Here is a 27,751-nt window from a genome sequence, read left to right as displayed (position 1 = left end):
AAGGTGTCGGGAGCAGAGGAGAAAAGTGTGCACATGCAGGAGAGACTGGTCTAAGGAAGCAGGGGACCCTTCACACGAGGGGAAGCAGACGTCCAGCGATGGAGATGAACTGTGGGATGTGAGGTCCGACCCCTGTCAGAGAACCACCCCAGGAATAACCAAGGAAAGCAGGCCGGCCATTGCGCACAGCGGAGGCCCCCACGCAGTTCCCCAAATCACTCCAGGATATTATCCTCACCCAGTCTGGAGCAAAAGACTCTCTTTCAGCTGCCTCCTGACCAGTTATCCCATATCTTCCGCCTCCCTCCGAAAGGGTGCCCTTTGCTGCGGAATTGAGACACAGTTCCCTCTGACACCAGCACACCTGCCACAACGGGGTGCTGGCCCTCAGGCTACCTCTCTGTCTCTGGTTTCCTTGTTTGTAAAATGTTTGGGTTAGACAGGTGAATGCTAAGGTTTTCTCCAGCTCTGTCCATTCTCATTTTTTACAAGAGGTTGGAGATCGGGATTCAAATTCCTATGCTGCTCTGAACTAGCTGTGACATTTGAACACGCATCCTCCACTCGCTGTGCCCTCCTATGAAAGATGTACACCCAGGGTGACTGAGGCCCGAATGAGAGAATGCATAGATGGCGGGTGGTGATGGAAAACCGCTGTAAAGTAGAAGGTGGTCATCTCCATGTGGGGCGTGGCACCTGTGGTTATCGCTGTCTCCTCTGTCCTTCTCGGCGCTTTCCTCCATCCACCCCCTACCTGCTCGATCCTGTGAGCAGGTGTTTGCCTGCTCTTCTCTACTCATCACTCACTCAACTGCATTTGTTGGGAATGCTAGCCTCTCACATTCTGCCACTGTCCAGGAGTTGGGCTAATGTTGAAGATTAACAGGCCTAAAATAATTTCAAATTTCGTCATAATTTAAATAGAGGTTGACTTGCAATATACCACTGAGCTATTTATATAAAGGACTTCAAGCCAAAATCTTTCTTTTTTTTATTAGAGAGAGAGAAAGAGAGAGATGCCTTTTCACTTACTTATGCATTTATTGGTTAATCGAACCTGCAGCCTTGCTGTATTGGAACGACACTCTAACCAACTGAGCACCGGTCAGGGCCAAACCAAAAATCTTCAAGTATATGAGTCAGAGATGAAATTTACATATCTAAGAACACACTGTTTTTTGTTGTGTGTGTGTGTGTGTGTGTGTTTTAATATTTTTATTGAATTTAGAGAGAGAGGAAGGGAGAGGGAGTTAGAAACATCCATGATGAGAGAGAATCATGGATCAGCTGCCCCCTGCACACCCCATACTGGGGATTAAGCCCACAACCTGGGCATGTGCCCTGACCAGGAATCAAATCTGTGACCTTTTGGTTCATTAAACCACACCAGCTGGGCAGAACACACTTTTAAAGTACTTTTAGGAATGCCAGTTACATTCAACAGTATAGTTAAGCAGAGAGTAACCTCACATAGGCTGATGTACAAACACTCTAGTCTCTTACAAAAGGACCCATCAGTTGACATTTTAGCCTTCCCGGGATGCTCCAGAATGGGTGGGAGCAAAGTCCATGGTTTGTACCTGTCCCTTTGGGGCCAGAACAATCCTGAGTGTTGCGAACTGCACAGTGGAGACTAGAAATGGCCAATTAATTACCTTGTCGATTCCTCTTGGGCCATGCTTCTGCCACAGATAGATCTGTGAGCTTATTAATTTGAGGCTGGGGGGCAGGGGAGGTAGAATGAAGAATAAATCATTTATTAATTCAAAAGAATAAATAAGTTTGCAAAGAAAGAGGCTAAACTAGATCTTGATGTATGTGTAAACCATCAATTCTATAGACTTGATATCCTGAATTTTTCTGCAAGAAGCCTTACTTCTCTCCTCTGAGTGTAATAAAACTGTTGCTATAGGAAAACAAACTTCCCCTTACTCCATCGAAACGTCTTCAAACTTTTTGCTGATTCCAGACTGCCTCCTCCATGTGCCTGGTCAGAATAGGGTGTTTTTTGGTGGTTCCCACCCGAGAATCCGATTGTGCCCTTTTGGAGTGCAGAGATAGTTTGCTGATGCCCGGCGGGCATGGCTCAGTGGTTGAGCGTCAACCTATGAACTAGGAGGTTGCAGTTTGATTCCCCATCAGGGCACATGCCTGGGTTGTGGGCTCAGTCCCCAGTAGAGGGTGTGTAGGAGGCAGCCAATCAGTGATTCTCATTATTGATGTTTCTCTCTCTCTCTCCCTCTAAAAAAAAAAAAAAAAAAAAAAAAAAAAAAGTTTGCTGAAAAAGAACACAGTGATAATAAATAGTGTAGCTTGATTGGGTACTTAACCATGTGCTCTAAGTGCTTTATTTTCATTATCTAATTTAATTCTATCAGCAGTGGCACCAGGTAGGCATTATTAGCTCCCCTTTTAAAATAGCCTCGGGCCCTAACCGGTTTGGCTCAGTGGATAGAGCGTCAGCCTGCGGACTGAAGGGTCCCAGGTTCGATTCCGGTCAAGGGCATGTACCTGGGTTGTGGGCACATCCTCAGTTGGGGGTGTGCAGGAGGCAGCTGATCACTGTTTCTCTCTGATTGATGTTTCTGATTCTCTATCCTTCTCTCTTCCTCTCTGTAAAAATCAATAAAATATATTTTAAAAAAATAAAATAGCCTCAGACATTCTGAGGCTGGCTTTGACTAAGAACCTTTTCGAGGCCGCAGAGGGTTGGAAGGTTCAGTGGTTAAGTGAGAGCTGGTGTGTTAAGGAAGGTGGGCTGCAGTCTGACTTTATGACCATTGCTTCCTGTCTTCATGTAAATCTTTTCTTCAAGATGACATCTTGCAAACTCCCCAACATCTTACAAACACCCTCTTGATTGAGAATCATGGGTTAATTCACTTGGGGCTCTTTCAGCACAGGGAAGTGACCTTGTCCACTGCCCCTGCCCTGCAGCATACCTGGGGCAGGTGAGCCCATTTCTGTGTGCTCCAGGCCTCTGAGGCAACAATTCCTCGCTTGGCTCCAGTTTTCTAGGACTTGTAAGTAGCTCCCAGCCTGAGGATTTCGTGATTTGAAATCTATTCCTTGGAGCCAAGGAAAATGCTGAGGGCCTCGGGGAGAAAGGGGCTGTGTTTAGGCCTATGGGCCTGGCTGGGGGCTGGGAGGCGGTGTCCATGTGCCCTTGGAGAGACAATGGGCATAGTCAGAGGGCATGTAGCCCTTGGGACCCGCTGAGCACAGAGGTCAGATTATATCCCTTGTAACAAAACTTTGGGCTTAAGCTCTTACCCATTTAGTTCTGAGCCCACTAGCCTTGGGTGGGCTCCTGGAGGAGAGGGCTTCCACCCAGCGGTTCTCTGCAGCTGGACCACAGCGCTCAGTGTAGCAGGAAGCACTGGGCCAAAGGCACAGCCTGGGGTGTTGGACTTGGGCAGTACTGTCCTCAAGGAGAGGGAGGCAGCCTTGACCATGGGAGCCAAGGGGCCCGGGAGTGAGTCAGTGTGGCTGCCCAGCCCCAGAGACAGGTTTCCCTTGAGGTGATTATTGGCCAAGGAGGAGAACGCTGCCAGCCAGGCCCTATTAAAATGGTTAGTGGCGAGGAATCGTCTCTAGGAACTAACCCCTGCAGGGCTGACAGAGTCCGAAGCGGTAAAATCCAAGTTTCCACCACGTTTCCCACCCAAGCTTCGCGAGCTCTGGCGTAGGAGGAGGCCGGCTTGCCAGGTGTTCCTGACGCAGCTGAGAGCAATCATTGCCACAGCCACCCTGCCTCGGCCATCACCCACGCCAGGCACTGGGCTCACACTGTTTGCTCTGCTCTCCAGAGCCTTCCAGGTTTGGCGTTGTCACCCCCATTTTATAGATGGGACTAAAGAGCTAAGTTTGTAACTTGGCTGGACCAGGCTTCAAACTTGGGTCTGTCTGGGTTTCTTTCCATTCCACCATTACGCCTCCTCAGAAGGTAGCACTGGCCCAACCCAAGATGTTGATCCCGAGAGAGCATCTGGGCAGCAGCCATGGGCATGGGATTGGCTCCAGGAGATGAGGTGGGAGTGGAGCGTGGCCCTGGGTGAAGGCCTTGGCTCGGATTGTTTCCTTGCATGGACAGGAGAGGTGAATGCCTCATTTAAACACAGAATCATACTGGTAGGAACAAGATGCCCTCCATCTTGTTCTTGTCCTGATTTCTGGGGGTAGGTCCATAGGGAAACGACTAGCCTTGGGGAATACTACAGTGTTTGGGATCCACACAAAAACAGGCTTTTCTGTGGCTTTCCTGCCTCACTGATGCCGGCCGTCAGATCTCCTTTACCTCTGTGCCCCTCATGGGCCTCAGCACTCAGGTTGTATGCTATTACTGTCTACCCTCAGCTTCAGCATGTCCTTGATCCCAGGAGGCACACTTCTTCATGCTTTAATATCTGTGCAAATCGGCACATCTTGTGAATGAGGTCTACGTTTGATGTGGTGGGGCTGTTTAAATTGATGTTGCATTTTTAGAATCGACAGAGACCAAGACTGAGTAAATACGGTAATTCATGCACTTGTTCAACTCGTCAAATGCCTACAGTAAGTGCCAGGCATTATGCTAGATGCTTAGAATATAGAAATAACCTTTTGTAGTCCCTTGCCTTTGGGAGGTCACAGTAAAGGGAGGAAATAGACTAGATAGAGCAACAGTTAGAGTTCATTGTGATAAGGGCTCAGAATTTGGGAGACCAAGGTGTGTGGAGGATCAGAGAAAGGAGGGAGGAGAGGTGGGGAAGGGGCTGGGACCACTTTGCAGCGAAGGTGTGTCACGAAGGAGGTGGGAATCTGAAGGGGTTAGAAGTGGGCCGGGCATGGGTTATGGAATGGTATTCTGGAAAGATTGAATTATTGGAGCAAAGTTCAAAATTATGAGAAACTTGGACGTGCTTGCAAGCTTAATGGGTTTGTTGTGGCTGGAATGGAGTGTGTGTGGAGACATGGGTGTAAAATGAGGCTGTGGGAATAGGAAGGAGGCAGATCATGGAGGACCTCAAGTGCCACCCAAATTTGCTTTGAGGTCCTGCACGGTCACGAGCTTAATCTCCATCCTGAGTCCAGCAAGTCATCTGGGGGTTTTAAGGAGGGGAGTGGCGCCCTGATCTGTGTTTAGGAAGTTGTGTAGAAAGCAGACGGGAAGAGAATGGCAGGTAAGATGAGGTGGATAGAGTGGCAGCTATCGGTAGAGAAAGAAGAGTTACCCCGAATGAAGCAAAGCCTCATTTTCATTTACTATTTCCAGGCAAGGTGGAGGCTTGAGCCCTGGTGCAGAGGGACAGCTAGAACCTGCAGGCACAAGTGACCTGTTCTTGCCTTAACCCCGTCATGTGTGCCCTTGTCTCGGGAGAGCCACCTGACCAGCAGGCAGCTGACTATAAGAAGGGATGCTGGGAAAAGCTGGAAAGACAAGAAAAGCTTAGCACCGCCTCTGCTTGTTAAACAAGGGTCACATCAAGCTACAATGGGGACATTTAACCTGTATTTGCCAAATTAGTTTACCAATCAGACGTTTTTACAATTGGGTGGGAGTGTATGCCAGTGCTTGGGAGAAAAATATGTGGGTATTGGTGAGAACCATCACAGGAAACACATATTGGATCTAAGATAGTGTTAGAAGTCATAAGAAAGAAGTAGATAAGATTCCATGGCTGTACATGGGAGTCATGCAGAAAACATAATGTTGTTGGCTGATGAGCCCACTCTGGGGACAGCTGCTGGGGTGAGAGGTGGAGGAGTTCACCCACCATATTGGGGATGCTTTCGAAGGGGTGAGAGATGGCTGTTGATATTGTGCCCCAAGACTTACAGTTCTTGCCCTTTGACTTTTTCGTACAGGTGCAGTGCCACACTTACACAGGGTACTGCTGGTGTGTCACCCCAGATGGGAAGCCCATCAGTGGTTCTTCTGTGCAGAATAAAACTCCTGTATGTTCAGGTACCGTAGGGAGGGGCGGGAGGAAAGAAAAGGGTTGGAGAGAGACCTCTTGCTGTCCCCTGAATTCTGTAGGGGAATATTTGAAAGATTGGTGGTGATTATCAGCCATCCCCAGGTGAGGGGGGGTTCCACTCGAACATGCACTTGCTCTTAGTCAGCCGGGTGACAGAGCCAGTATATACCTGTATGCATATATTTATTATTGCCAGTGTAGGTTTCTGGTTCAAGGCTCTTTTCCCCAAATATTGGCTGTAACCCCTAGAACACGGCATATACATTTTTAGCTCTAATGCTCTGGCTGCTAGTGGCCCTGGGAGCACTTGATTAAGGTGGATTTCAAGGCTCCATGGGAATGCAACAATAAAGACCATGATGATCCATTAGTGATAGTTGCCATGAGCACAGGAGAGGAGAGTGGTGGCCTATGCACCATAGGTGTGCCACCCCTGAACAATGTAATGTAGAGCGATGGAGAACTCTCATCACAGTGGCCCTCACACCTGGCTGCCCTCGGCGGTGCCTGGGGGACGAAAAAGAACCCAGGTGTTGAGGCCCCTCCTGTATATTCTCACCCAGCAGGTCTGCAGTGAGACCTGGAGTCCACATGTGTATGAAGCTTCTCAGGTGGTTCTGATGAGTAGACCAGTTAGGGCACCACAGCTGACCCTCTAGGTCAGCCCATGCCAAATATTAAGTCCTTTCTATTTCCAACTTGATAAGCATAGGGACATTTTGCCCTTAGGTTAGCTTCAGGGGACTGTGGACTGTGGATTTACACAAGCCCCACACTTTCACCTTCCATTAAGATGAGAGTTTCTCCCTTAATTCACTATGCCGCTCAGCCTTCATTAAAAAATACAAAACCCTATCCCACCATCTGCTGCTTCATATTTCTCAATAGCTATGTATATGAGGTTTTATGTATTTACTTATCTTAATTTTGAAGTGCAAGCAAAGGATGGAAACATTATTCTAAAGCCTATGGGAGATCCCAAAGGCTAGCAGTTCTGCTATCCTAACATTTTCCTTTTTTTCCACAAAATTTATTCATTTTTCTTCTGGCCCTGCTATATAAAGGGAGAAGTAAGTGGGAAGGGCAGTAAGTGTCTACATTAGGAAACCAAGACTTGCAGGCCAAAAAGGGAAGTTTATTTTTGGTTTACATGGAAACTGGAAACCTTAATTGGGCTTGTTGTGGGAAGGGGCAGGAATGAGCCCTCCTTGCAGATGACCTGGAAAGTTCCATTGAAAGCAAACAAATGCACTAGAAGCAAGTCATGCAGGGTAAGATAATTGAATCCTCACAAAATCAGTGCCTGGAAAAAGGGTATGATATAGACTGCAGAAATATGGGTTCTCTCTTTTCTTTTGGCCTGGGATGTCCACAGATGCCTTTCTGTGGATGAGCTGGCTGTGCCCTGCCTGTGTGGTGGGTTTTGTGGAAAAGACAGGTGCCACACGGTCAGGACCAAAGGATGGGTGCATATGGCATCCTGGCATCTGCAGGGCAAAGTGTTTGGCCAAACTCACACACTACCCTCTCCTTAAGGAGCAGCCTGCTGCATCTAGAAAATTGTTTCCATGCCTCAGACTATTTTGGCCCATTCAGGACAATTGGGCCAACAATTTTCTACTTAATGCAGATGGAAAATCGCCGATTTCCTGCCCTAACCAGCAAGGGATGTCAATCATTGCATTTGCAGTAAGAGGGGGTTTCTTTTCGGTTGGTCCTACTGAATAGCTATGGCTCCGAACATGGAGCCGGTGGGGGAGATGGGGAGTGGAGGCGAGGGGCAGTCATTGGAATGTTCAATAAGGGAGAAGTCTGGTTACAACTATTGCCAGGGAACCTGGAAATCATGGTTCATCTCAACAGTGCTGTGATACCAGTGACATTGACATTAAACAAACCCCACTCAACATGTATGTATGTACTAACTGTGTATATAATGTCCCTAGATGTGTACACGATATATATACACATAACCATATGCTCATAACATCAGGCTGTGCCAACACTGTGAAAGGAACCAACCGCGATGCATTCTGAATGCCTGTGTTTCTGTTTCCCCTCTCACCCAAGGTTCAGTCACCGACAAGCCCTTGAGCCAGGGTAACTCAGGAAGGAAAGGTGAGTAGAGTTTTATGCTTTATCTAAATGTTTGCTCCTAAAGCCAGTCCAAGCAAGAATTCTTGGACAAGATGGATGGAGCTGGGGTGAGAGCTAAAGGTGCCCTGCAGAAAATATCCATTCGTATTCTGTGTTTCCTCCCAGAAGCACGGAGGTGAGTAAGGCTCATCGGTGGTGGGGACCGAGCTCCCAGGATTTCTGGGGGAGGTGAGCGAGTGCAGGCCACAGAGCTGGCAGGGACCCTGAGAATCTTGGTTCCTAGGAAGTTCAGTCAATCAGTGTCGCCAGCATTAAACAAGAAGGATAATGAAAGTACTAGTAGGCGTGCTCAAGTCTGCCCCGACTCTCTTATTTTGGAAACCCATCTGAGCATTATTTCCCTCACTGCTTCTCAAGAACTATTCCAGCTCCTCCAGTTTCTCTTCACTAAGACTAGGCTGGCTTCACCCGCTTGCCCCCCGTGCATTGGTTGTCATAAAATTCTCAACTGTTTTGTCTTTGAACTTGTGCTTTTAAGTGCGGAAAGTCGACGGGACAATGACATGTACATGTGAGCAGCAGTACATGCAGTTACATGTCTGCTGTTGATCCTTGGTCCCATGTGCACATAGCTTTTGTGATGCATGCTTTTATAGTACGCTCAAAATTTAATTTTTCTTTACCTACAGCAACATCAAATAGCAAATTAAAACACCATGGCAAGCCGAGAGAGACTATGGAAGAGAGGATACAACTTTACTTTTAGTCTCTTTAATGACACTTTCCCCTGCTTTTTGAACAGAAGGCCTGTCGTTTTCACTGTGTACTGGGCCCTACAAATTATATATACCCCGATTAAGGCATTTGTCTGAGTGCTCTTTAGGGGTCCAGCTGCCATGAGGAGCAGGTCCCCGGGGTATGCGGACCATAATTTCCGGTGTGGCAGACACTAAGATCACCGCTGCTCACCTCCAGAATGACATACAAGCACAGGGAGAGGTGTGGTTGCATAGAAAATAACTCTCAATTTCATTGCATGAGTGAGAAATCCAGAATCCCCATTTTCAGGTAAAACCCAGACAAGGGACCTTGGCTGAGTTTGAGGCTTCCCACCTGAATCTGGGCCTTGGGAACTTCATGCTCATAAGACCCACGTGCTAGTTGGCACACGCTGTCACAGGGAGACCAAGGTGAGTCCCTAGAGGGCCTAGACCCTGCTCCAGGCGCTTACTGAATAGAGAGGGGAGGAGGAGGCCAGGTCACCCTTCCTGGACGTAGGAGATGAGTGTCCGGAGAACCTGCTGCCTAGTTGTGGGTGCTCCAAGAAGATGTGGAGGTAGGGCATGGTAACACCACCACCCACTGCAAAACATGGACCAATGGACTAGATGGGCTGCTCCTATTCCTGTGAGCAGGAATGAGTAAGTGGGTGAAAAAAGAGAGCACGTGCCTTCCCAGGTCTTCCTGGGAACAGCGGAGACAGCTGTGAGTGTGGGTGGTTCCTTCCCTTGGGAGAGAAACATGGCCGTTTCTTTCTGCAAAGAGCTGGAATCATCCATTCTGTGAATGGCATGTATCTGCCATGTATTGGGGCTGGAAAAGAAAGCTGCCTTCAGTGTTGCTTGTTGCAACAGGAGTCTTCAGAACATGCGCTTTATTTCTGGGCATGAGGTCCTGGTAGTAGGAAAAAAAAAGGCAATCCACTCAGAACTGACCACCCAGATTTTCCCCACGAGAGGGTACAGAGTTCATGATGCTGAGTTAAGCATCCACACCAAGAAAGGCCCATGGGGTTTGGGTTCTTAAACTGCACAGAGAAGTGCTTTCCAGATTGACGTGACTTCGCACCCCATGGATAACGTAAGAATCAGACACACGGTCATGGTGGGATCTCACGGATTTGTCAGGAAGAGGGCAGGGGAACCTGATTCCTCCAGGGGTGGTGCAGGGAACAGGGGCATAGAGTCTGAAGCTTCATCTCAGAGCTAAGCTGTCATCAATTTTTAGTTCTTTGCTGTCCTATACCAGATGAGTTCCTCCCTCCATGATGGTTCTGCAGAGGCCCCCTGTTTAGTGAAAAGGCCTGGAGGGTGGGTGGGGGGTGGGGAGGTGGGGAGGGAGGGATGCTAGGGCGTATTTATCCTGGAGAATTGACGTGTCAGTGAGCTCTCTTCCTTCTACTTGGGAGGATTGGTGTAGGTGCTGATCCTGTTCTCTCTCTGCCATGGGCAGTGCAGTGAAATGCAGTTGGGGCCACCTGTAGGAAGGGCCACCTGAAGCCACACCTGCCCAGGAAGCTGAGGTTTGAATGGGGACAGGGTGCGAGAGGGCATTCGTAATATCCTGTGTTGGCCCACTGAGGTCCCTCTTTCAGCTGCCACTTAAGAATGGAATGTGCTCCGAGGGCAGCAGGTGGGAGGACACAAAGGCCCCTTGTCTGAGCTCGTGCCCACACGTGGGGTCTCCTAGCAGGCATCTCCAGAGAGCCGGAGCTCGCAGCCCTGAGGCCTGCCACAGGCAGATGCTGGGCCTGGCCCTCGTGCAGGGCAGGGGTCCGGGTGGGAAGGAGGTGAGGCTAGAGGGCTGGGTGTGTGAGCGGTGGGGGGATGCGGGGGAGGAGCAGACCCGGCCTATTCTTTCCCCACCCTCTTGAACATGCTCCCCTGACAGGGCTGGAGGGATCGGTTCTCTCTGCCTGGAAGGAATGAAAAGACGTATTGTGCAGCCACGGAGAGTCTGGTTGCCAGCCAGGAATGAGTCCTCCAAAGCAGAGGAGAAAGGCAGAGCGAGAGGAGGCTGGGGGAGGAGGCCCAGAGAGATAGCAGGAGCAAAGGAGGAGGGAGAGAGGCCAGGCAGTAGCAGGTCACAGCCGGTTGGCCTGGACTGGGAGGCCTGGGTTGCTGAGGCTCCTGGGTCCACAGGTGTGGAGCCCTAGGGGAGAAGGGGAGCGGGGGAGGTGCTGTTATCTTACCCAGATGCACGTGCTCCTGGAAGGGAGCGGGTCAGAACTTCAGACTATTTATTTAATCCCTTGGAATGTCCTTGCCTGGCTCTGATCTCTGGGCCCCTTGTGTTTCACCGACTCCTTTACAGGCACATGTGTGGTAATTAACACGTGCAGTGTAGGTCCCGGCCATGTGTTTGAGTTTCAAATATCCATTGATCTGGGGCACTCCCATCCTGGCCACCCCTCCCCTTCTTCTCCTTTGGTTTTTGCCCTTGAGGAGTGACAGAAGGGGGGGGGGGTTCTGTGTGTATTGGAGGGTGGGGGACACACGTGCATCCACATGTATTTTATTGAGGCTACAGAGGAATGTCAGAACAGGGGAAAGAGCCCCCAACAGCCCTTAACCCCTGATGATCTGTTGCTAAAACAGCCCAAGGCTGCAGAAGTTGTGGTCGAGATGAATTTTCGATTTCAGCTGAAGAATGGCTGGGAAGCAAATGTGTTTAGAGATCATGAATTTACTGAATGGCTTTTCCTGGCCGACCAAGGCTTGTGGGGTTTCCTATGGTGCCTCTTTTTGGGATGTTGGTGATAATGCATGTGGATGATTTGGGGAGCCCTCGGGATGACTGAATACAGCCAGGGACTGGTCCCGGAGTCATTGCTTGTGAGGTGGCAGAGGGACTGCCTGCCTCCAGCGGGTGCGGTGGGGAAGGGGCGTGGCGAGGAGTGACTGCATGACGTACAGGCGAGCCCTTGTACACTGAGTGCTGGCAGATCTCCAGGAGGTTTTTCCTTCTGGACCTGGGACCTAGAGAGCCCAGGGTGATGCTTCTGTACATGGCAAGGGGAAAGTCTAGGGCCGTGGTCGGCAAACCACGGCTCGCAAGCCACATGCGGCTCTTTGGCCCCTTGAGTGTGGCTCTTCCACAAAATACCACGTGCGGGCACGCACGTACAGTGTGATTGAAACTTCGTGGTCCATGCGCAGAAGTCAGTATTTTGTGGAAGAGCCACACTGAAGGGGCAAAGAGCCGCATGTGGCTTGCGAGCCGCGGTTTGCCGTCCACTGGTCTAGGGTCATCAGGGGTTTTCTGCAGTTTGCCTTTTTCTCCTTGTACCAGGCCTGGGAGTTTGCTGTTTAAAGAAAGTGAGGACAAAAATGAAAACACGAGCAGCCTCTGTGTACACTTCTCCATGGGCTTCTGTATTTGTCAAGCCAGTCTTCGAGAGGCACTGAACTTCCAAAACCCAACCCACCTTTAATTTGCAGAGATTTTGTTTTTAATCTTCACTGGCTGCTGTGTAGTATGTGCTCCAGGTAAAGAGTAGGTCACACTCTTTTATCCGGGTAAAGATAGAGACAAAGGTCCCTCTCTTTTGTCTCTATCTTTAGAATTTCTCATGGAGCCTGGGTCTACAGATTGGTACCAGCTGGGAGATCTTGTCACTCAAGTGACGGATGAAGCATCCTCCTGATTCGGGGCTGAGGGATGTGCTTAGGGCAGGGGTGACGGATGGCAGGCATCTCAGAGGAAGGGGGGAGTTAGCACACCTGAAGGAGGTTCGCCTCATTGCCCTGAGCCTGGCTGAGATGTGCAGGCTCTTGTCTTGGGACATTCTACATGTGGGGCGTCACTCCTGCTGTACTCTCTTCCCAGCTATCTCTCTGATTCCTCTTCCCCAAGCACTGAGGGAGAAGCTGGATCAGTAGTTGATGTGTCAGCATGGTCATCCAATGGCAAAAGTGTGATGACCTACCAGCCTGCACTGGATTTGAATGGAGGCGGGCAGCGGATGACCTGTACGGGTTGGCTTCTGTGCACATTGAATTTCCCTGTGGGATGAGAAGCATTCTCATTCCCATGTTGTGCTTGCTGACCAGAACTGTGCCTGAGCAACTCCAAGCCCAGGAGAGGCAGCTCTTTGCTCTCTGCATGCATGTTGCTGCTGCTTTCTGGTGCTCTGAGCCACCCTGACCAGGCCTGGCATATCCGTGCACCAGCTTTGCAGAGATTCGTTGCAGAAGGGGTGTGCATGAGTGTCATGTGTGCACCACGTCTCCTTCCTCCCACAGTTAGTACTCTCCCAGCTTGGCCCATCTACTGAACCCCCTGCCCTGCATCTTAGCCCCTATTCTGGGGTCTCCAAAAGAAAGTTTGTACGTGGAAGATACTAAATTTAGAGTTTGAATCCCTGCCATATCTCCATTTCCAAGGGCTGGAGATGAAATGGGGTGTATGGATCTGGAATAGCGTCCTAGTCATAGGTTCTTACAAGTCCCTGGTGTTATTAGTAACCATTGACATTTTATATATCTTTTTTTATTCTTTAATTCAACAAATACTTATTGAGAACTTACTGAGTACCAGGCTTGTTACAGTCACTGAGGATCCAACGACAAGTAAAACGATAAGAGCCCTGGCTTTGCCTCACAGAGCTCATATTTTAATAGTCCTTAGCCTCTTCTTATAGAACTTACCTTCAGGTGGAGGTAAGGCCTCCCAGGGGAGCACAGCTTCTAGATGCTGGGAAGCTTTCGCCTCTGAAGGGGACAGAAGACGGGTGGATCCTCCAAACAGGCCTGGGAGGAAGCTCTTAGGGCCAGAGACCCTAAGGAAGGGCCTCTGGTGGAGGCTGTCTGCCTGAGATGAGCATGGCCACTGGCAGGCTCTTGGTCCCTCTACCTGGTGCCTTTGTGGGGCCCCTGACACCCAGGTGAGACAGCTCACTGTTCCTTGGCTGAGTGAGTTCGGTTCCAGGTGTGACACAGAAACCTGGAGGGAGGCCGGGATGCCGGCATGTGGTGGGAAGGCCTCAGACCACATCTGCACCCCTGTCTCCAGCCCCGAGCCCCAGGGGGCTCCTGTGGCAAAGGCTGAGGGGTCAGCACTCTTGGGCCCTGTTGCACCAATTCTGTGCCTGCTGAAGAAAGCTGTGAGGCTCAAGGGCTGCTTATTCTAAAATGTGTAAGGAAGGGCGACAGAACTAGAACAGCTAAAGCAAAGTTTCCAAAGACAAAGAAAATGGGAGATCCTACTCCATCTGTTTTTATAAATAAAGATCTCTTTACTATTGTACTCCCTCATGACCCTTTATGAATTTTCAACTGATGCTTCCCTTTGTTCTTCCGAACAGATGCTATAACCCTTTTAGTATTGATTTCACTTTCTTTTTTAGAAAAAGACATTTTTTTAGAGCAGTTTTAGGTTCACAGCAAAATTAGGAGGCAGGCACATAGATTTCCCCTGTACCTCCTGCCTCCACTATGCACAGCCTCCCCATTATCAACATCTCACCAGGGTGTTACCTTTTTTGCAATCCATGAACCTACACTGACACATCATTATCACCCAACGTCCACAGTTTACATTGGGTTCACTCTTGATGTACGTGCTATGGGAATGAACAATTATACTATGACAGGTGCCTACCTTACAGTATCACACAAAGTATTCTCATTGTCCTAAAAATCCTCTGTGCTCCACTTGTGCATCCCTTGCTCTCCCCTCCCTACCCTCTCCTCCCACCAGCAATCACTGACCTTTTTCCTGTCTCTAAAATTTTGCCTTTTTCGAATGTCACATAGTTGGAACCATAATATTCTGTTTGATTTTAAGATTATAATGCTATAGTAATCAAGACAGTGTGGTATTGGCCCAGGGATAGACACATAGATCAATGGTACAGAATAGAGAACCCAGAAATGGGCCTTCTGCACAGTGTGGAAAGCTGTTTTGTGACAAAGGTGCAAAAACAATGCAGTGGAAGGAGGACACTCCTTTTGATAAATGGTTCTGTAGCAATTGGACGTCCATAGGCAAAACCAAAACCGCCAAGCTCCTCACACCTTATACAAGAATTAATTCAAAATGAATCTTGGACTTAAATTTAAAATGTAAAAAGCTATTGAAAGTTTTAGAAAAAAAACATAGGATAGAATCTTCAGAATCTGTAGGTAGGTGACCTTAGACCTTTGTTTCCTTAGAACACCAAATACATGATCCAAAACATTTAAAAATGGAATTAATTGTGGGACTTAATCAAAATTAAAAACTTGCCCTTCCAAAGATCCTGTTAAGGGAACAAAGAAACTACAGATTGGGAGAAAATATTTGTGAGCCACATATCTGACATAGGACTGATATCTAGAACATACAGAGAACTCTCAAAAACTCAGTAGTTGAAAAACAATTCAATTTAAAAATAGGCAAAATACTTGACTAGACATTTCACCAAAGCATGTAGGCAGAGGGCAAAAAACCCCCCACCAAAAAACCCCTAAAACAAACCAAACCAAAGGATGTTCAACACCAATAGCCATAAAGAAATGCCAGTTAAGACTATGATAAGATATCACTGCACATCTATTAGAAGAGCTAAAATTAAAAAAAGAATAGTGCAATGCCAAATGCTGGTGAGGATGCAGACCAACTCAATCTTTCACACATTGTTGGTAAGGAATGTAAAGTGATACAGCCACTCTGAAAAATACTTTGGAAGCTTCTTCAAAAATAAAACATCTAAACATACACTTACCATATAATCTAGCAATTGTACTCCTGAGCATTCACGCCAGAGAAATGAAAACTTATGTCCACACAAAAGCCTGTACATGGATGATCACAGCAGCTTTACCTGTAAGGGCCAAAGATGGACACAGCTCACAGGCCCTTCAATGAGTAAACGGGGTTGCAGACATACCATGGAATACTACTCAGTACTGAAAAGGGGCAGACTGTTGGTATGTGCAACAACTCGGATGGACCTCTGGGCATGATGCAAAATGGAAAGGGCCAATCTCCAAAGGCCGCATACTGCATGATGCCATTTATGTAACAGTCTGGAAATGACAAAACGATAGAGACGGGGTTCGCGGTTGGCAGGGGTGAGGGATGAGGTAGCGGAAGGGAAGTATGACTATAACGATAAAGTATGACTATAATGGAAGTAGCACGAGGGAGATCCTTGTGATGTGATAGTTCTGTATCTTCATTGTGGTGGTGGTTACATGAACACAATTGCATAGAAGTTACATAGAGCTGCCTACATACAAAAATGAATGAATGTGAAACTGGTGGAATGTGAATAAGGTCTGTGAATCATACCAATATCAATGTCCTGATTTTGCTATTGTACTATAATGATACTAGAGGCCTGGTGCACAAAAATTTGTGCACTCAGCGGGGAGAGGAGGTCTCTCAGCCTGGCCTGTGCCCTCTTGCAGTCTTGGACCCCTCGGGAGATAACGACCTGCTGGCTTAGGCCTGCTCCCAGGTGGCAGAGGGCAGGCTCAATCCCTAGGTGCAGCCCCTGGTCAGGCTCAGAGCAGGGCCGATTGGGGAGTTGGGGCGCCGCCCCCTGTCATGCACAGAGCAGGGTGGATCGGGAGGTTGTGATGCCACCCCTAGTCACGCTCAGGGTAGGGCCGATTGGGGGTTTGGGGCACCGCAAACAGGCCTTATGTAACTTCTATGCAATTGTGTTCATGGGACCCTGTCACACTCAAGGCAGGGCCGATCAGAGGGTTGGGGCACTGCCCCCTGTCACGCACAGAGCAGGGCCCATCAGGGGGGTTGGGGCTCCGTACCCTGTCACACACAGAGCAGGGCCGATCAGTGGGTTGAGGAGCTCCACCCTGTCACACACAGAGCAAGGCCCATCAGGGGGTTGGGGAGCTCCCCCTTTTCAGGAACAGAGCAGGGCGGATAGGGAGGTTGTGGCCACGCCCCCTGTCACACACAGAGCCGCAGGGCGATCAGGGGGTTTGGGCGCTGCCCCCTGTCACGCTGATCCTGGTGCTGGGAGGCCTTGCGGCTCCGCTGATCCCGTTGCTGGGAGGCATATTACCCTTTTACTATATAGGATAGAAGCCTGGTGCACGGGTGGGGGCTGGCTGGTTTGCCCTGAAGGGTGTCCTGGATCAGGGTGGGGGTCCCCACTGGGGTGCCTGGCCAGCCTAGGTGAGGGGCTGAGGGCCATTTTCAGGCTGGCGGGTGACTGAAGCTCCCAACCTGTCCTTTTTTCCTTTTTTTTTAATTCTGGGCCAGCTTTAGCTCTGAGGCTCGGCTCCAGCTATGAGACCTCCGCTGCTGAAAGCAGGTTTCTGGCCTTTGTTTACCCTTCTGTATTTGAAACAATGTTGTGGTCCTGCTGGCTGAAGCCCAGGGTTTTGTTTAGCTTCTATATTTGTTACAATGTTGCTTAGAGTGCAGCTGAGAGGCCGGCAAGGCAGGCGGGGAAGCTTGGCTCCCTCCATCACTGAAGCAAGCAAGCCTCCCTGTTAGCCTCAGCTGCCTGGCTGCCGGCTGCCATCTTGGCTGGGAGTTAATTTGCATATCTCCCTGATTAGCCAATGGGAAGGGTAGCGGCCGTACGCTAATTACCATGTTTCTCTTTTATTAGATAGGATTACCTATATAATTATGTTACCTATATAATTATCTAATTACAAAGATGCCATCACTGAGGGGAACTGGGTGAAGGATACATGGGACTGCTCTGAATTATTTTTGCAACTTCCTGTGAATCTATATTCATTTCAAAATAAATAGTTCAAAAAAAATAGCAGTCTTCTGTGTAAACCCAGCCCTGAACCGACTCCTCCACTTTCCCCCTGCCTCCTCATCCTCCTCCTCCTCCTCTTCCTCCTCCTCCTCTCCACCCCCCTGCTCCTCCTGCCCCCCCCCCCCCCCCCCCGCTGTTTCCCACTCTCCCTCCTCTTCCTCTTTCACCTCTGGTCTACCCTTTGCATCAGCCTCATGCTTTTGCTCTTATTCAGGGGAATGTGGAACTTGAGGATGTGGGCAACTGCTTGCAAAAAGACAGCTTTAAGCTTGTTTTCACTTCTTTAGGGAGAGAGTGTGCAGGTGGGTAAATGGAATGTAAAACATTGATCTTTTGCTCTGGAAAGGACCCAAACTGCTCAGATAGCTTCTGCTGTCAAAGTTCTGAGTTGGGACAGCTCCCAGTGCATTTCTGAGCCCCGGTGGTCATGGGACATGCATCTCAGGAAATGCCGAGGCTGAGTAACATTCCATCGTCCGCCTGGTGTGATTCCAGCCAGGTTTTTTTTTTTTTTTTAAATATATTTTATTGATTTTTCACAGAGAGGAAGGGAGAGAGATAGAGAGTTAGAAATATCGATCAGCTGCCTCCTGCACATCTCCTACTGGGGATGTGCCCGCAACCCAGGTACATGCCCTTGACCGGAATCGAACCCGGGACCTTTCAGTCCGCAGGCCGACTCTCTATCCACTGAGCCAAACCGGTTCCGGCCTGGCCAGGTTTTAAGGGATTTTGCAAACAGGCCTCGTTGTCTCTTTATGATGCTCAAAATAAGTAATCTCAACTTCCACACTGGGCCCCTGAGTCTGGCATCAATGTGGCCTCTTCAAAAGCAAGTACCTACCACACTTCTACCAGCCTGAACTTTATCTCCATGTCTTTGAACAAGTTGGTCAACAGAAGCCCAAAAGAATATAAGTGAGAGAGTGACTGGTGATGGACACGCACTGGACAGAGCCCAAGAACTGAGGGGAGTTGGGATCATTGAGAGACCTTCTGAATTTCAGGAGGGGGTGGTGGTTTCTTTTTTCCTCTGTCTCCAAGGCTTCTCAGTCTTGGAGACCCCAAAAGATGCCATTAATAAGGATTTCTCCCCTGGCCCCTTTGACACATTTGCTTTTGAAGGACCTGGAAGAGAAAGCTCTTTGTATGTGGTCAGAATAAACTCATTGTACACCCAAACAATTAACTCCTCAATGGACTTGCCAGACCCTTGAAAGGCCCAGCCCTGCTTCCCTGGACCTCTTGGGCTCTATTCAGTCCCTTATGCACACCAATGTTTTGGGGTTTTGTTTTGTTTTTTGTTTGTTATTCTGAAAAGTCCTTTCCTGAGAATAGTCAGAGCGGATCAACATTGTCCTCAGCCCAGCATTTATCTCCACTCGCCAGCGAATGTCAATCAGGAATCAAAAAGCCAAACAGAGGAGGCTTTGAACGGTGTCATCGGGGGTCGAAGTGACTTCCAGCTGTCTGTGCGTGGGCCAGGCCTTCTCTCAGGGCAAGGAATTGTGCTGTCACACAAACCCGCTGTGTGTGTATGGGCTCCCAGAGCCGTGCGGGGGCTGCACGCTCTGGGGCTGCACCTGCACGGAGGCGAGCCTGGGGGTGGGGAATCTTGGGAGGCCAAACTCTGTGGCTCTGGGCTCGGTAGTTTCCAAGGCTGCTCACTGCCTCGGGGCTTTGTAACTGAGGCTCGGTCTCTTCGTGACTTCCTCTCCCCTGGTCGGTGGTGAGAAGAGATGAGGAAAGCCACCGGCCAGAAAAGTTGAGTGTTGTGAAATGTGACAATATTATTATTGTTGTTGATCTTGACATCCTCCTTGAGAAATTCTTCCAAGTTTGCCTTGTTTTTTTTTTTTTAATATTTCCAAATTTACTTTTTTCTCCTGGTATGAAAAGTAAAAATCTTTGAATTGGCTTTTTCCCCGGTGTTCTGTCTGCTTCACCGTGGTCTAGAAGTGTGTTATGGTAGATGAAAGAAAAATAAAGTCTTGCTATTTGAGGTCCAAAAGAATCACCAAGAGTAAGTGTCAGGCATCAAATTATCATGTGCATATATATAAACTGAGATTCAGCTATCTTTCTCTTTAAAATACAAGGTAGGGCAAAAGTAGATTTACAGTTCTTCATATGGAAAATAATACAATAATTAATAGATAATAATACAAGAATAAACAGTGTTTTGCGTACTCACAACTGTAAACCTACTTTTGCTCCACCCTGTATATGGAAAAGTCTCCCCCCAAATCACGGATTGCTCAAATAACATAGCTGTTGCTGCCGCCCGATGGTTTATCTGTGATGACGTTGACACTACCTCCCCTTTTGTTTTAACAGCTTTATTGAAGTATAATTATATACTATAACATTTACTCACTGTCAATGTACAATTCGATGAATTCAGTACATTTCTGGAGTTGTGCAGCCACTACCAGAGATCAATTCCATCTCCCCAAAAAGAAACCTTGTGCCCACCTATAGTTATACCCATTTCCACTCCCAGCCCTAGGCAGCCAGGGGTCTGCTTTATCTCTGTACATGTAAATGGACTCATGCAATATGTAGTATTTGCACATGGCTTCTCTCATTTGGTATAATGTTTTCGAGGTTTATCTATATTGCAATTACTATATGTGCAATTACTATATTGCACATGTGTTAGTAATTCATTCCTTTTCACTGCTGAACAATATTTCTTTATATGGAGATATCACAATGTATTTATCTATTAACCAGTTGACAAACATTTGTTCCCAGTTTGGGGCTGGAAATATGCTGCTGTGAATATTTGTACACATGTCTTTAGCTGGATATGTTTTTATTTTTCTTGGATAGTCTCAGGATTGGAATTTCTGGGTTGAACAGTAAATTTATGTGTAAGTTTTGAAAGAAATTGCCAAACTCTTTTCCAAAGTGGTTACCCAATTCTATATTCCCATTGGCAATGAGCAAGGGTTTCAGTTTCTCCACATCCATGCCGACACATGGCATTATCTATTGAAAATTTTTTAGCCATTCTAGTAGGTATGCAGTGGTGTCTCATTGTGGTTTTAATTTGCGTTTTCCAAATAACTAATGACATTGAGCATCTTTTCATGTGTTTAGCAACCATCCGTGCATGTTGTTTGGTGAAATGTCTTCTAAAATATTTTGCTCATTTTAAAGTCAGATTGTGTGCCTTCTTATTGAGTTGTAAGGTTTACTTTATTTCTTAACTTAAAAACTTTGGTAGGATTTTAACTTTGCAAATCCAATTTTGAAAGTAGGCTGAGGGATGAGACGTTTTTGTACTACTATACCTCCTATAAGAGGACTTTGAAGCCTTTCCTCCTACACAGCATCCTGGGGCTGGGGAGGCAGGCAACCTTCGCTGTTAGAAGAGGAAATCACTGCCCAGAGCAGAAAAGTGAGGGGTTCGGGTTACCAACTTATTGCCTATAACACCTGGGTCTGGAGTGTGACCCCGTTGGAGACCGGGAGGCCAGGGGCACATGTGGAAGCGTTTCTGTCTCCCCAGGGCCCTGTGTGGGGCCTGGTGTTGCCCGAAGGCTTGCCAGCAGGCAGGACCGATGTGGACCTTGGACCCAGGCCTTAGAAGGGAGCACTTGTTTGCTGGGTCAGGAGCCAGGTGCCCAGGTGCCCGGAGATGATGGTCAGAGGGTCCTGTTGGCGTTGGCCTGGCCTCCCATCCTTTGGGCATGCTGGATCTCACAGGTGGCTCTCCTGGCAGCAGGGCACCTTGCTTTTCGCACTTCATAAAGATTTCCACCTCGGGCCTCCCCGGGGCAGTGCAGCTGCGTCTCCTCACCCTCGGTGACCCTATCCTGCAGACAGATCCACTCCCTGCACGTGGCTTCATGCTGTGTGGCCTCTGGGCCTGCATCTGGGCAATCTTGGAGGTCCTCAACCTGCGCGCTTTCCCAGGAGACCGGAAGCCCTTCCTCCTCTCCCTTGGCAGCAGGCATTATGGTCTGGCCGCTGGACCAGATGGGCAGCCCCCGCCGCCCCCCCGCCCCCCGGGCTCTTATCTGGATGATGAGAGAAGTAAACAGAATGTTTCTGTTGTTCTGCTCCAGAGAGAGATACAGCTCTTGGAATACGGGAGGATTTTAATTTAATATTACAATGTCACATAAACCATTTTCCACTGAGGTTCTCACCTGGCATTGTCCCTCTGGCCGTGCGTGACTTCTCGCTTTCCCTTTACTGCCCTCGATGCCCTTCCGCCCGATGCGAAGGGCCTGCACACACTGCGCTGGGCCATTTGGGCCCTGAACTCTGCATCCAGTGGCAGCAACCAACTGTGTATTGCAGCTGCCAAAAGGTTTCATTCAGTGGCTCGTTGAAGTCAATGGAAAGAGGTGTTAATAGGGTCAGGGGAAGTGATGCTATTAAAAATGACATTGTGTGGCTCTGCTCCGTGTTTATCCTCCCTCAGTGACTTCCAGACAAACTCACCCAGCTTGGCATCAGAGAGGCCTGCGCCAGACTCAGTGTGAGGCAAATAAGCACTCCAGCTCGGTTAGTTGCTCTTCTCTTCCTGCTGCGTCTTATCCCTTGGGATGGTGGTCAGGTGACTCAGGGTCACCTTGGCCCCTGTGGGAGGTCAATGTTGGTGTCAGCACATGAGAATAATAGCAGGGTCAGGTGTCACACAACTGTTGGGTCGCCGGCCTCAGCCCCCAGCAAGGGTTAGGGCCTGCATAGCTCTCCCGTCTTAAGATCCCAAGGGTCAGGTGTTGGTGCAAGAAGGGGATCAGGGCTCTGTTCTTTTTGGCTCTCTGGACATGATGCAGGGAAGTCAGCCAAAGGTTCTGGAGATCCAAATGGTGCCGGGGTTGTTATTCCTGATGATCTGACTGGCTTTGCAGAGACTGAGAACTCGCATTCTCCACAAATAGTTAATGCTCGGAGAATAAAGTGTTCAGTTCTGAGAGACCTCTGGGGGTGTTGGGAAGAGAGAGATGTTGTAATTATAAAATGTCTGCGACCACAGCACCCTCCTTCCTCCCCGCACTGAGGGAGGAAACAGAATTCTCTAAACTATGCATTCTCAATGGGGGCGAAGATACCTGCTCCCAGCTGTTGCCAAGGAGGCAAACATTGGTTCTGGGGCATCGGTTTGGGGCAGTGGGGGTGGGGGAGGTGGGAGCATGCTCTGTTTACATATAAAACACAGATATACATACAGTACATGGAGTGTATCTTTTATTAGGGAAGTGATTAGGAGAAAAGTGTCTATAATGCTCCTTAGGTGAGTAATAATGAAAAAAAAAAGGGGGGGTTGAAAACCACTGCTGCAAACTAAGGTTTATTTTGATGAAAATAGCAGAGTCTGAAAGGTGAGAGAGAGCGGCCAACCCTGCCAGGACGGAGGGTGTCAGGACTTGACTGCTGGGAGCTCCCTGCTCCCATCATCTGGGTTAGACATTGGAGAGCGAATCCAGGGTGCAATCTCCCATGTCCCCGCTCATGTCATTTGCCCCCTCCTCTCACAGGGGCTTGTGGTCCATGCTATTTCGCAGGGGTTCCCAATTCTCTTCAGTTCAGCATGCTGGAGAGAGAATGGTCCTTCCTGCCTTCTCTTCTTATTCATTCTGAAATTGTATTTAATTTTAAGTTCTTCAGTTACAGTTGACATACAATAGTATACTAGTTTCAGGTGCAGAGCACAGTGAGTTGACATTTATATAACTTGCAAAGTGATCGCCCTGATTAGCCTAGTTCCCATCAGACGCCCTACAAAGTTATGACAACGTGATTGACTCTTTTCCCTGTGCTGTGCTTTACTCTAAAAGAGGATAAGAAATAGTTAGGAGCCCTGACCACTTTGGCTCAGGGGATAGAGCATCGGCCAGCGGACTGAAGGGTCCCAGGTTCGATTCCAGTCAAGGGCATGTACCTTAGTTGTGGGCACATCCCCAGTAGGGGGTGTGCAGGAGGCAGCTGATCGGTGTTTCTCTCTCATCCATGTTTCTAACTCTCTATCCCTCTCCCTTCCTCTCTGTAAAAAATCTATATATATATATATATATATATATATATATATATATATATATATATATATATTTATTTTTATTTTATTTTATTTTTTTAAAGATATAGTTAGGAGTCCAGTGGAAGGGGAGTAATAGCACCTCAAGTCTCTTGCTTTCCTTAAGCTCTTCAATGAAGGCCACTAGAGAGGTACTGGGCTGCCACCTCTCACAAGAGGGCGGGAAGAAACTTGGGGAATTTGAGGCCACTCTGTGTGATCATGCCTGGCTGCCATTCGGGGCTGCTGGGCAAGGAGAGGAACTTTCTCGTGGGGAAGACCGAGGAACTCAGACCGACGAGGACAGGTCCTCCCAAGCCATGGCAGCCCAGCTCCCTTTCGACCCTCCCTTGGAAGAGCGAGCACACCCCTGGATTTGCCTTCCTGTTGGTGTCTCTCTGTGGTTCTCTTTTCCTTCTTGTTCTTCTCTTTCTCTCTGGTCTCTTCATTGGGACTTGGCCGGGCCATGTGCAAACCCAAACCATTCAACAGTGCTGGAGAGTAGATAGTATTTACCTCAATAATGGTAGTCTCTTTCCGATTCTTTTTAACCCTCAATTCAGATGACGGGTCTAAGCCGACGCCCACGATGGAGACGCAGCCGGTGTTCGACGGGGACGGTAAGCTCTGGTATTACTTCAGACTCCCATTCCCCACCAGGTTTCAGATGTGGGGAAGGTAGGTCTTTCCTTCGGATGTCTGTGTAAGCATTATCATTCTTTTTTCTTGTTTTAATTGTCATTTTCCCCAGTGTACGCTGGGTTGTTTTGACCTTTTAAACAAATGCAAACCCTCCCAGGAACTGGTACCCTCGCCACTTCTGGACAGGCCCTCTGTGCTGCCAGGCTTCCTGCCTGGCTGCTGGTGGCCAGCAATAACACAGCCTGCACGGACCCTGGGAGCTGCCAAGACTGAGGAGCCATGGCAGAGAAAGACAGTCAGGCCGGCACCGTCCCTTCAGTAAATGAACCAGCGCCGAGAAGCTCCTGCCCTGGGCCCAGCTTTGCGCTCAGCCTCTGGGGGACGAAGGAGAAATAGAGCAGATGAAGCCCCGCTCTAAAGGCAGTGGCAAGCCCTGGAGGGCTTTGTGTGTTAAACTACGTGGTCTTGGTTATAATTGTAGTAGAAATGTATGGAAGGAAGAGATCACAATGCTCTGGGGAGAGATTCTTCGAGGAGATGGCAGGGACTTGAGCTGAACCTTGAAGGTGGGAAGGAAGAATTAGGGCATTCCAGGCAGGGGACCGGCATGGACAAGGGAGGGAGTATTGTGGGGATGGGACATTGTAAGGAAAGTAGCAGGAAAGGGACAGGTTAGTGGAGCTGGTTTGGTTAAGTTGTAGGGATCATGAGAGTTGAGTCAAGACAATTGAGAGAGGAGAATTTCTAGGTCAAGAGAAATAGTTGTGGCTGGTGGCAAAATAGATGTCCCTGGAGATATAAGAGGGGTTGAGGAAGAGCTTGGGGTGCAGAAGGCTGGCCTCGATTTGAGTTTGAGGTGCTCAGGGCCTATTCTTCAGAGTGCTTTGCTAAGTACTCCGGGTTCCCACCAGGAGGAGCTGGACGCTCAGCACAGTGCCGAGTCTGACAGCTAGGTTCAGGCCTTGGTGCAATGTACAGCAACCTTTAGTAGCTGTCAGCGAGTGTATGCAGGCTGGATCATGAGCCTGGACAGTGAGACAGAGGAATAAAAGAAATCATGCCACTGTTTGGTACTATGGCTAGGGATGGCCCTAGCATGAGCTGTCCTTTGCAACTGATCATTTCGTGGGACATATTTGTGTTCACGCCCAGAAGTTCCAATGCTTCTGTGATCCTCAGAGGTCCTTTATCACCAGCAAGCCTGGGCCCTGGGGGATTGGGTGGAGAATGGAGACCATGCCAGCTTAGGCGACCTCTCCAGTACCCCCACTGAAGATCTTGCCACTCTACAGCGTGTTCATGGTCATCTGTCCCTGGAGGGCCTAGAACAGTGATGGCGAACCTATGACACACGTGTCAGAGGTGACACGCAAACTCATTTTTTTTGGTTGATTTTTCTTTGTTAAATGGCATTTAAATATATAAAATAAATATCAAAAATATAAGTCTTTGTTTTACTGTGGTTGCAAATATCAAAAAGTTTCTATATGTGACACGGCACCAGAGTTAAGTTAGGGTTTTTCAAAATGCTGACACGCCGAGCTCAAAAGGTTCGCCATCACTGGCCTAGAAGCACCCCCGCGCTCTCTGGATGGGGGTCAGCCTCTGTTCAATGAGGAACCATTGGACAGGGCATGAAGCACACACCAGCCCTTTACTCTTTTTCCCACATGCAGGAGAGGCTCAGCACCTAAAATCTGTGTGGCTCAGCCATTTCCTCCAAAATGGCCTTTGTGGTTTGTCTGGTGTTCGTTTGTTGACTTATCCCCTTTAAGTTCTTCCAGGGAAGCAGCTGAGAGAGACTTGGCTTGGCCCAGGTTCCTCACCTCCTGGGATAATATTTTTATTCCTGGATGGAGTGGCTCAGTGCTTCTGGACGCTGACCACTCTGCCTCCCGGAACAGGAGCCCTGCTTGTCTCCTACAAACTGATAGGGAGAGGAGCTTCCACAGCAAGGAAGGGGGAGGTTTGGGGACAAAGAGCAGATGAGGCAGATAGTCCAGCCTCAATGCCTCAGGCTTTAAAAATGCTATTAAGAAGCCTGGGAGTTTATAGTCCAATTTACATGCTCTCTTTGCCTAGGCTTCATTTTCTCTCTCCTTTTTTTTCTTTCAGAAATCACAGCTCCCACTCTATGGATTAAGCACTTGGTAATCAAGGACTCCAAACTGAACAACACCAATGTAAGAAATTCAGGTAAATAATCTGCCTTGGATTATATGCTTACCTGATAGCCCATGGTTGCCCCATGGTTACCCCATGACTACTTACTGGGTAGGCTTGCGCATGTTATTTACCCTTTCTAGTCTTCAGTTTCTACAGCTGTAGAATGAGATTAGATGAGATAATCCCTTCCATCTCTAATCGTCTTCAATTATTATCTCAGGGATCCTCTTTCATGAGCAGTTGACACTTTTAGCTAAAAAAAAAAACCCAACCTTTTGGTTCTATGTTTTAATATTTTAATTGACTTTCTGTATTTGAAAGAAGAATGGTTGGACATAGAGCAGTGGTACTTCAAGTCTCAGAGCCTTGGTTCTGTGTGGTTTTTAAGGCTTTGAATAAATGCTTCTGCTTGTAGCTTTTCTAGTCCTATCTTTTGAGGAACTTGTGAGTAGTCAGGTTTTGGTACTGGCTGAACCCCTTGTAGAAAGGTGATAATCAGATTTGTAGAGTTCATTTACCATCATGAAGACCAAAGTCAATAAGGTTTATTTACCATTAGTAAAGACCAAATGTCCATCAACAGGAAATGTATTATCAGACCTAATCCATATATCTTATCAGGGGGAATCATCCTTCTTTTAGCCTAAGGCTTTATTGTGAGAAATGCCATTTGGCATCATTTATGCTTGCCTGTTGAATTTAGCCATATCATCTTTTTTCTTGTAGATAGCAAGGAATATAATCAAAAGTTACATCCCTTTCAACTGGCAGACAGAATTTTATATGGCCAGTAATTCGTGAGTCTGCTATCTTTGGCCCCCTTTAGCTCTGTCCTAAAGGTGGTAGTGTGGGGACTGGTATGCGTGGAGTGAGTTAGACTATGAAGGTGAATCAGTGCAGCATTGGTTGATTCCTCTGTGACTTGGGCAGGCCAGTACCTCAGCATGTATCTGGTTCCCTGTTTGGTAAAAGCTGGAGTCGCTGTGGGATGGTGGGTAGAAAGGAGACCATGTGAACCTCTGTGGGCCAGATTCTTTGATAAAACAGGTCTGTCATTAAAGCACAGGCTTTGGGGAATCAGTGAAATCTGGGGTTCACTTTTTAAAATAGGTTTTTATTGAATTCTTAAAGAGAGAGGGAGAGAGAGAGAGAGAGAGAGAGACATTGATGAGAGAGAAACATTGATAGGCCACCTCCTGCACACTCCCAATTGGGGATCGAACCTGCAACCCGGGCATGTGCCCTGATTGGGAATCGAACGAAACTTCTTGGTGCACGAGACAACACTGAACCCACTGAGCAACACCGACCAGGCTAGAGTTCATTTTTTAGCTCCAA

The 27,751-nt window shown here is 48.2% G+C and overlaps 1 protein-coding gene across 1 annotated transcript in view; it reads left to right on the top strand.

The window, feature by feature from the left end:
* Nucleotides 1-27,751, top strand: part of SMOC1 (SPARC related modular calcium binding 1) — a 137,860-nt gene that overhangs the window by 78,138 nt on the left and 31,971 nt on the right. Inside the window, exons 4-7 of the mRNA XM_081087628.1 lie at nucleotides 5,848-5,947; nucleotides 8,031-8,078; nucleotides 24,169-24,225; nucleotides 26,363-26,443. Coding sequence (XP_080943754.1) covers nucleotides 5,848-5,947; nucleotides 8,031-8,078; nucleotides 24,169-24,225; nucleotides 26,363-26,443 — 286 coding nt within the window. The remainder of the gene's footprint in view (nucleotides 1-5,847; nucleotides 5,948-8,030; nucleotides 8,079-24,168; nucleotides 24,226-26,362; nucleotides 26,444-27,751) is intronic.

Source organism: Myotis nattereri, assembly GCF_964212035.1.
Source record: "Myotis nattereri genome assembly, chromosome: 1".
NCBI lineage: Eukaryota > Metazoa > Chordata > Mammalia > Chiroptera > Vespertilionidae > Myotis > Myotis nattereri.
This window is presented reverse-complemented; position numbering and strand designations above follow the sequence as displayed.